At 45.0% G+C, this 9,951-nt stretch overlaps 1 protein-coding gene across 1 annotated transcript; it reads right to left on the bottom strand.

The window, feature by feature from the left end:
• Positions 1–106: 106 nt before the first annotated feature.
• grik6 (glutamate receptor, ionotropic, kainate 6) lies at positions 107–5,147 on the bottom strand (the record flags this gene model as incomplete). The annotated part of the gene is made up of 9 exons (XM_080546139.1): positions 107–205; positions 368–612; positions 801–1,020; positions 1,298–1,515; positions 2,059–2,156; positions 2,683–2,906; positions 3,338–3,517; positions 3,630–3,661; positions 5,078–5,147. The coding sequence occupies 9 exons, from the start codon at positions 5,145–5,147 to the stop codon at positions 107–109; spliced, it is 1,386 nt and encodes a 461-aa protein (XP_080402265.1).
• Positions 5,148–9,951: the final 4,804 nt, after the last annotated feature.

Genomic DNA, 9,951 nt, shown 5'->3' with positions numbered 1-9,951 from the left:
TTCATATGGAAATACATTGGGGGAGACTCTGCTTTCTTGGCCTTTAGATAGCTACAGTAGCTGAGGTATTAGATAGCTACAGTAGCTGAGGTATTATATTAGCTCCTCATGCTTTGTCTTTGTCTGCGGTGTCCTGGGCTCTGGTAACATTGGGGCTCCTCAAACGCTGACTCAGTTCATCAGACAACACCGTGCAATATGATTTCTGTTGGGAAGGAATATGTATAATACATAAATATATATAAATATTTAGACAAAAGATGATATTGTTATCTATTCATATATTACACAATGCCTGTGTGTGTGTGTGTGTGTGTGTGTGTGTGCGTGCGTGCGTGCGTGCGTGCGTGTGTGTGTGTGTCCTCACCCTCTGTTCCCCAGCACTGCTCCGGGTCTTGGCGGTGAGCTCCAGGAGGGCCAGCAGCACGCCCAGCCCCAGCCCCATGGCCAGCACCAGGAACATCCCCTTCAGGCTGTGGGACGGCAGGGCGGAGGCCTTGGCCGTGTCGGCCATGCAGCTGCTGGCCCACCACTTACTGCGCAGGTAGGACAGCTCCCCGGCCTCGCTCAGCTGCAAGATGGCCACGCTCAGGTTCTTCAGCATGGGAGATCCTGGAGGATGTCAGATTTAAGATTAAACTTGTGATTTTTACGCAGCAGTTGGCTTGTTAAAGAAAAGTCAAACAATGGCAGGTCCATTATTATTCTTATATCTGAGCTCCATTGTGTCATGTTTGAATAATATTTGAATAATATTCAAAGGCTTCAGTGGGTAATACTGTGAAGACAGCCCGGCTCACCTAGGGTGGCTGCGATGCTGTACCCTCTCATGCCGATGACCTCATGGGCTCGGACCAGCTCACAGTGGCGAGCCACCGCCAAGTCAAGCGACACAGACTCTCCGATGAACGCAAAGTTGCCTTCCTTCGCCTTCCGGATCCCCTCGTCCATGGACGAGACCAGGCTCTTGGTTCTCTCCATGTGCTCGTAGATCCTGCGGTAGTCTGGGTTGTTAGAATTCTGCACGACGACAAAAGAGAGGGAAAAACAAACAAACATGGCGGGAGAGAAGACTAGAGTTAGCCAATAGCATGCTGGCGACGGAACTGGGAAGACGGGTGCATTAGCCAATTCTTTTTGAGGCTCTAACGGGAGAGGAAGGGAGGGTGAGGGGTGTGTGTGTGTGTGTGTGTGTGTGTGTGTGTGTGTGTGTTTTGTGTGTGTGTGTGTGTGTGTGTGTGTGTCTGTGTGTGTCTGTGTGTGCGTGCGTGCGGAGGGGAGGTTGCACAATCCTCACCTTGAAGAAGGCGAGTGTAGAGGAGCCGGCCAGAGTCCCGTACTCGATCACTTCCTGGCTGGCCAGGTCCTCGAACCCTTTCACCGACACCTGAGTGGAGTCGGAGGTCTGCAGGGTGCTGAGGTTGGAGAAGTAGCAGGCCAGGAGCACCAGAGCAAACAACCACCAGGTGCAGCAGATGACCCGACCCGACAGGGCTTTGGGGTGGGGACCAGCACCTGAGCATGTGGAAGACAGAATACTTGAGTATCATCCTATGAAAAAACGACACAGAATGACACAGTTCAGCTATAGGCAATAGCCTCTTTGCACTAAGTGACGTCCCCAAAAGGCTATCCTTGCACATTAGTTTCCAGATTCCAGATTATTCTCACTGCAATGCAGTGCGTGACAGTCAACGGTCTCGATTTGCAGCAGCGGTGGAGGTCGGTGGAGGGAGAAATCGGAGGACAGGCTCGTTGTAATGATGGGATGAGGAATGGTAACACATGTTTCCTCATTTTCATTTGTAATTTACGGGGGTAGGAAAATGCGGAGGTTCTTAGTGCAAACAGCCCACTCGTTGAAATGACCCCTAGGTCGTAAAAGCCTCGTACAGTCATTGCTTTTATTATTACTTCATTATATTGTGTTGTTGATTTATTGCTTGTGGTTGAACAAAAGAGCTGAATTCAAAAAGCATTTCACTAGATCACTTACAGCTGTATGCAATGTACATGATCAATAAACATGGATATTGATTAGATGTATTGATGCGTTACCTTGCAGGGTGAGAGCACCAGCAGTGTACCAGAGGCTGTGCAGCAGGGTGAAGCTGTTCTCCTCCGTCTGGGGCTGCCGCCACTCACACGGGCTGAGTCTGCGTTAACATGGGGGGGGGGGGGTTACTGCCCCACTCCAACCATAGTACTAACTCCAGCCCTAACTCTAGTTCCAACCCTAACCCTAACTCCAGTTCCAACCCTAACCCTAACTCTAGTTCCAGCCCTAACCCTAGCTCTAGCCCTAACCCTAGCTCTAGCCCTAACTCTAGTTCCAACCCTAACTCTAGTTCCAACCCTAACTCTAGTTCCAACTCTAACCCTAACTCTAGTTCCAGCCCTAACCCTAGCTCCAGCCCTAACCCTAGCTCCAGCCCTAACTCTAGTTCCAGCCCTAACCCTAACTCTAGTTCCAGCCTTAACTCTAACTCCAGCCCTAACCCTAGCTCTCCCAAACTTACCCCAAAAGATGATGTAACAGAAGTGCTTACTTGTCACCAACACACAGGAAGCCAGTTTATCAATTCAATAAATAATATTACTTAAGAATATCCAACAAAAAAAAGCATATTTTTAAAAAAAGCACATTAAAAAAATAAAATAAAACACTATTATAGAACTCACCTGGCCACCATGCACATGCAAACAGCGGTCGCCAGGTAAGCGGCGAGGATCCCCACCCAGGTTTCTGTTGAGAAGGGGGCCATGAAGCTGAAGAAGCCGGCCTCCTCTGACATGTCCTTACGCAGCAGGATGCTGATCCCTGTCTGCATGAAGGGCTTGGTCATCCCCACCACCTTCTCCCGCGCGGCGGTCAGGGTCAGAGGAGCGATCGCAAGATCTGCCTCCTGCAGGGCAGACAAGAGAAACGTATGTGCTGTATTACCTGTACCTGGACCTGTATGTATTACCTGTACACCAGTGGAGGTCGGGTGGAGGTCAAAATCGAAATGGCAATATGGAGAGGAAAGCCTACTGTAGATTGACAGGGTCTACAGCAGGGGAGGCTGGTGGAGGTAGAAATCAGAGGACGTGCTTGTTGTAATGCACGGAACGGAATGAGGAATGGTGTATTCATGTATGATACCGTTCCTCATTCTGTTCCATGCATTTACGACGAGCCCGTTCCTCAGATTTCCACCTCCACCATCAGCCTCCCCTTGCTGTACACATACAATTTGCAGACATTTTGTCTGCATTCACCCAATGTCACACATTTGTTTATTACCTCTGTGTTTTAGACAGTTAGTTTTATGAACTGTCCTGTAGGCCTACTCACCCCTCTCACCACCTCCCCGATCATCCCATTCCAGTCCCCGTTATCATCCTGCCTGCCATAGGAGCCGTCTTTGACCAGGTGAACGTTATATTTGAAGTCCAGTTTCTTGGACAGTTCAGACAGCAGGTCCATACAGTAGCCCTCCATCTGGGAGCCTTTGGACATGGTGTATGGATCTTGCTGCAAAAAATCGACACACCAAGGCCGTAGTTCATACATGCTACCTCATCCATACAGCGGCAAATGATTCAATGTAAGTGGGACCTGTGCCTGAAGGCGGGAGATGAATTACCTTTATTGTGGTGATTCTCAAGTCTGTTCGTACTGGGGGGGTTTTTTAAGGGGAGAAAAAGAGGTTGAAATGCATGAGAACAATATTGATGCTGGCCTCAGATGAGAGGGTACAAGCTAGTTGAGACGCTGCTCGTTTCTCCCATTAGCATTGACGCTCTGCCAAAGTGTCTTTCCGGTCCCACTGGCTCGACAACACTGAGTCACCAACGCTTCCCTTCCACAATGGGAGTGCCCTCCAAATTTAGCAGGCAGAATCAAAGAGCCCATTGTGCAGGGAACCATCTTTATCCCCTTCTAACCCCTGAGGCAGTAACCCCTCCACAGATAGTGTGAGGTGAACATTGGGGGGGTGCATTGACGCCCCCCACCCCCCCCACCCTCTCTCTCAGTCACCGTTGGTTTCCGGCAGTGTCCCAGAGAGCTTGGCCAGGACTCCCTTTCCCCCTTCTTGAAAGGTCTCTAAAAACACCACCAATCTATTTAGAGCCATAAACCCATTCGGCGTGTTAATTCATAAAGAGTCACAGTGCCGTGGCACTGTGGGGTGGGGAGGGCAGTCAAAGAGGACCAAAAGGACTTGATTCAGGCTAGGACCTCAGGGGGCTCCAACAGTACCACGGGGGGACTCCTGACACCCATCAGCTCCTCCTATTGAGAAAGTGACACGCATACAAGCTCCTCGGGGACCTGTCACTTTTTGGCTACTCTTAAACACAGGGCTTTTTGTTCGCCGCGTTGAATTGATTTATTACCATCTTTGTGAGCATGTCGGCTGGCTCGCTTCCCCTCTCTATCTGAGTAGGCGAGGTTGTGTTGCCAGACAGGATATGGACCCTCACTTTGATCCCATGCCCAGCTGACAGTTATCCCATTTATGGCTATTCAGGCCTGAGAAGTTTGATCAAGTCCAACAGGGAGGACATGAGGAGTCTGGCACAAACATGAGTATATGAACTGGCACGGTGCCACAAGTGCATTCACTGGTCAAACAGCGAAAAACACGACACGGCTAAAGTTACGGTCCACAATTATTCATTTTTGTTAACGTTTTCTCATGTTTTCATTAAAATGATCTACCACGTCAAGATTCCTGTTGTACATTTGCATTGCTGTATGTAAACGTGCTATATAAATAAAGCTGACTTGACTTGACTTGACTACATATAGGCCTATACTTTTCACAGAATTATACTCAAACGTTTGCTGTTACAGGATAAAACGTAAAGGTTGGTATACCTGTAGAACATTATTAGCATTATGAATAGTAGTGCAAGGGAGGCTAGTGGAGGTAGAAATCGAAGGACGGGCTCATTGTATTCCTGGAATGGAACGAGTAACGTGTTTGATCAATTCCTCATTCCACTCCATGCATTCCAATGAGACCCATCCTCCGATTTCTACTTCCACTGCTGCAAAACATCATTAGCGTTATAAACAGTGGCTTACCTGCCGCACAGGTACCCAGGGTCAGTAGAAACACCAACGTGCACATGATGAAAGCCAAAAGCACCCTCATGCTTTCACCTCTGATCCTACAAATGAAGTTCAATGAGAGGGAGAAGTTAGTATATATATATTAACATATATATATGTTACGATACATGTGGGAAATCGGTACATGTGGGAAAACTAGGGTTAGGGTTAGGTGCTAGGGTGCTACGGTTAGGTTTGGGGTTAGGGGTAGGGGTAGGGTTAGGGTTAGGGTTAGGATTAGGGTTAGGGTTAGACATGCCAGCATGTACCAAGTCGACGTAGCACCTAACCCTAACCCTAGTTTCCCCCACATGTACCGTATTCATACATGTACCGTAACATATATATATATATATATTGTTATTCCCTACAGTGCACAGAAAACTATACATTCAGGAAAAGAACTGTAAGGATTAAACAGTTCAAAATAAGGACGCATATTAGGCCTAAGCTAAAAATGCATATTCAATTGAACATGTTATTTAGTTCAGGACTAGACTAAATCAAATGTAATCATAAAATTAAGCCCCAGATCGCCACACAATAAAAATACAAGCAAAAGATAAGATCTCCAAACCTGACTCAACTCCTGGCTGCTCAGTGAGACTGCTGTGTTGGATCCTCCAGCGGTAGATGGAGATGGATGGTAAATGAGCTGGATGGGCAGAGGATGCTGAGAAATATTCATTTAAAGAAATCAGGGCGGCTGAAACAGCCAATAGACTTGTTGTGGGTGGAGAATGTATTGTAGAAGGTGGTGGGGGGTGGTGGGGGGGTGGCGGAGTGATTTGGGGGTGACAGGCATAAACTTCCTAATATGGTCCCTATCAAAAGGTACAGTATGTACTGTATGTTTGACAGATTCAACACAGAATCACTGTTCCAAGCCCACTTAACAATATTGTAGATTTACTAGAATGTTCTACATGTATGTATAGTGTGTTATCAGGTTAGAGTTGTGTTTCTGTTTGGCTTGGAGTCAACCCCTCCCCCCCCCCCTCCCCACTCCAGCATCTCCTGACACTGTAGGTCCTCCTCTGTGTCTGAGGGATGATAGTAATACCAGTGTTTCCCCTACCATTGCCCGCCCCCCCAAGAAAAATGTTCAATGTCAATTTGGTTCATTTTTTTTTTTTTTTAACGCTCTGACGTGCTAATCTCAAACAAGCCATTCGTCTCTGCTGGAAGTGCAAATAAAGGCCAACAATCATAGTTTTAGTAATGGACGGACGTAGACCCCAAACTCTGACAAGCAGGCTAACTTCCCGTGTTTATTAAACGCACCCAACCCGAATCTGGCGATATGGACGATTTTAGACGCTTTTTAGGGGTGCTTGAGTATCCCTAAATGTCATCTCAGCACGACCTAAAAGAGAATAATCATTATTATTATTATTATCATTATTATTATTATTATTATTATTATTATTTTCTGAAATCATTCTAGCCCAATTACAGATGATGTTACACACTCCGGTCCAGTAGCCTACATACACGCACCTCATTGGTTCGCAAGTAGTCTCGTGCTTCGCCCGGAGAATAATTGTTTAGCGCGGGAGTGTGTGTGTGAGAGAGAGACAGATGAAGGAAGTCAGCAGATGAAAGTAAGTAATCGTAGCAAATATAATTTCTGTATTTCTGACAGAAAACATTGGTTCAAATTGTTCATTATTATTGTGACTTAACTATAAAGTGTCATATTATAGTTCCATGGTGACTAGAAAGTGGCTATAGTTCCATTGTGTGAATAGTGTTAACGAACTAGCAAGCTAGCTAGCTAGCTCAGAGGTGATTAGTAATAATAGATGGTAGTAGTAATAATACAATATGTCTTATTCTGCTAGAATTGGGCTTTATGGTAATAAAATACAATAAACAAGTGGATTGAAGCATTGGAACAAACCCTCACTCATTGGAAATGTCTGTTTTTCCATAGATGGACATAAGATTGTTTTTCAGGTGAGAGAGTCAAGTCAAAATGACATTATCTGACTGCATTGCCCACAGCAACCCAATATACAATTAGAATGATGTTATAAATTGATATGGATCAATGTATACCTCTTATTAGATTATACATATTCTGGTTGTTATGTTTGCCTTTCGGTGGACAGCAAAAGAGGGAGAGAGGAGGATAGAGAGGGAGAGGAGGAGGAGGAGAGAGAGCAGGATGGAGTCAGCACACCAGAGAGACAGCAAGAACCAGGTGAGAAAGTGGACATGTAGTCAAGACCACAAGTAGCCTTGAGAACCTATGGTTCTGGTGCAGCACCCTCAGCACCCCCCTTCATTACTTGTAATAATAGGATGTAATAAACGTTTGACACACATGGCAATAAAAAAACATGAATCTTGAATTAGCAAAACATTTTTGCTATTTAAACATGTCAGCATGTCATCACTGACAGATGACAGGTAGATAATGAAAGGTAGTGAAAAAACAGAAAAATGATGTTGCCAGACTTGCAGACTTTTTAACCAGACCCTGTCATATATGTTTGTGTGTGATTGTCAGTGCAAAGAGGGAGAGAGGAGGATGGAGATGACACAGAGCGAGAGAGAGAGAGTGAGAGAGCAAGAGCAGGAAGAACCAGGTGAGAAAATGGACAGATAGTGAAGTCAAGATTGTTATAGTGTCAAAACAGTGAGGGGGGGGGGGGGGGATCCATGCCACCCTCCCAAGGCAGCAAACCTAGGGGAAACACTGAATACTATGATTGAATTACGTATGACGCAAAAACTAATTCAAAAACTAACTCAAAAACGAATTTGTACGACACTCACTGACCCTTATGGACCACTAAAGGATGCCATTGTGGACATGGAGATGGACCCACTGATTGGGGAATGTGCAACAGTGAAATGTGGAATCATGGACACTGGCTTGTGTAATAGCATTGCGTGCAATGCTCAGGGACCTGGACAATAAGGAGATTTGCAACATGGGGAGGAGGGGGGAGCGGGTTATGGTTAAAGGGGGGTGGGGGGGGGGGAGTATAGGGGTAAAGTCCTTAATCTGTTATTTCTGTCTTGTTATTCATAAATCTTGTTGATGTGTTTGGTTTGTAATCCTACCCTAATGCATTTTCTACACACAAAGCAAATAGATGTGAAAATCACACAATAAAGAAATATATACTTGGTGTGAATTCGTGAATATAGTGTGAATTATATGGGCAGAGATCTGTGCCACTAGAATCTGAATCTGAATTACTGACTTTGAATTTGAATTACTGACTTGCTCAATTTGAATATTTTTTTTTACTTTGAATCACATAATTTGAATTTGTATTCAATTCAGTTATTCAAGTTAAACAATACAAATTCTAGTGGCACATATCTCTGGCCATAATAAGAGGACGTAACAGGTGTCACATACTGGTGTCCGTCGATAATGAAGATAAGGCGCGCAAACTAAAGGTTAGGGTTGCTTATCTCACCGCTCTCTGGTGCTATCTCCTCTCGATCAAACCCGATGGCTTGGCTTCTCCGTCTCGGCCAATCAGAAACCAGTGCGCTGACTCAACGCGGTAAATCGGCGACCCACCATTGGCTGTGCTCGATTTTTTCCAAAGGGGCGTTATTTTTTCAAGCCATCTTGACTGAATATTATAGCTTAGATTGGCTACATCCTAGGTAACAACTGACCTGACAGTTATTAACAGGATTTTATATGAACAATATTATTTAATATATTATTAATATAACAACCTATGTCTTAAGACACAATGGAGGACCGGAGCGCTGAAGATGACGCTCGCGCCCCTGACACTACCGGCTAGCGATGGCATAGCTCGCTGCTAGCATGCCCGCCTCCTCGCTCGCATTTTAACATTAGATAACGTATATATTTCTCTCACACGATATCACACGACAAGCGTAGGATAAGGTAAATACTTATTTACTGAAATTTTTACTGACATGTTTTGTTGTGCTTGTGGAGAGCTAACGCTCACGTTGAGCTCGAGCTGTGAGAGTTGTTGCAAGGCTATTCTGAGGGGTTATCAAGCTGAATAATGACTCAAAATGACAGTATTGCGTTGCTTAAGCACACGTGAACAAAGGTGCGATTGGGGAAAGTGTTTAACAAGGCCAATGCAGTGTTAAGGTTGTGTTATTGTCACGTTTAGGGGGCGACTTGGGGGCTACAATGTTATGTGTTGACTGGGATTGTTGTTGATCGGAGAAAATGGCTGACCGTCTTTAGCGCCCCGCAACCCAACTATGTTCAGCTGGAGCGGAGAGAGAAAAAATAGAAAATGCGAGGATTTTGATTGGTTGGGAATTAATATATGCAGCTTTCTCGAGCTGTGATTGGATAACCGAGATGTACTCACTTGGGTGCAAAGTTAGTTGTTAGTTGTGCAGCTCCAAGACAAAACTAGTTAGTTAGTTAGTGACTGAAAAAATAGAAAATGCGAGGATTTGATTGGTTGGAAATAAATGTATGCAGATTTATCGAGCTGTGATTGGATAACCGGGGATGTACTCACTTGGGTGCAAAGTTAGTTGTTAGTTGTGTAGCTCCCAGACAAACTAGTTAGTTAGTTTAGTTACTGTAACACCAAAATTGTAAACATACACAACATGCCAGTCACTTATCCAAGGGATTAATCTGTTCAAGGTTACTGATGAGTAGCAAAACCAGCCCTCTTTGGCCCCTGTGTGGCTTTGTTTTTGTAGTTATCTTTTCAGGAAGAGGCTACCATGTGTAATAAACACATTCCAGTGAGTGTGTCTTGCTCAAACTTGCAGTAGACAGGCTAGGTGTTATGCTGGTGGACTTATTTGTTTATTTGTTTGTTTATTTGACTGGTGTTTCAAAGCTATTTGGGTGGATTTTCCTT

This window comes from Nansenia antarctica (assembly GCF_963989245.1).
Source record: "Nansenia antarctica genome assembly, chromosome: 15".
Lineage (NCBI taxonomy): Eukaryota > Metazoa > Chordata > Actinopteri > Argentiniformes > Microstomatidae > Nansenia > Nansenia antarctica.
Note: the sequence above shows the minus strand (reverse complement) of the source record. Positions and strands in the feature narration are given on the sequence as shown.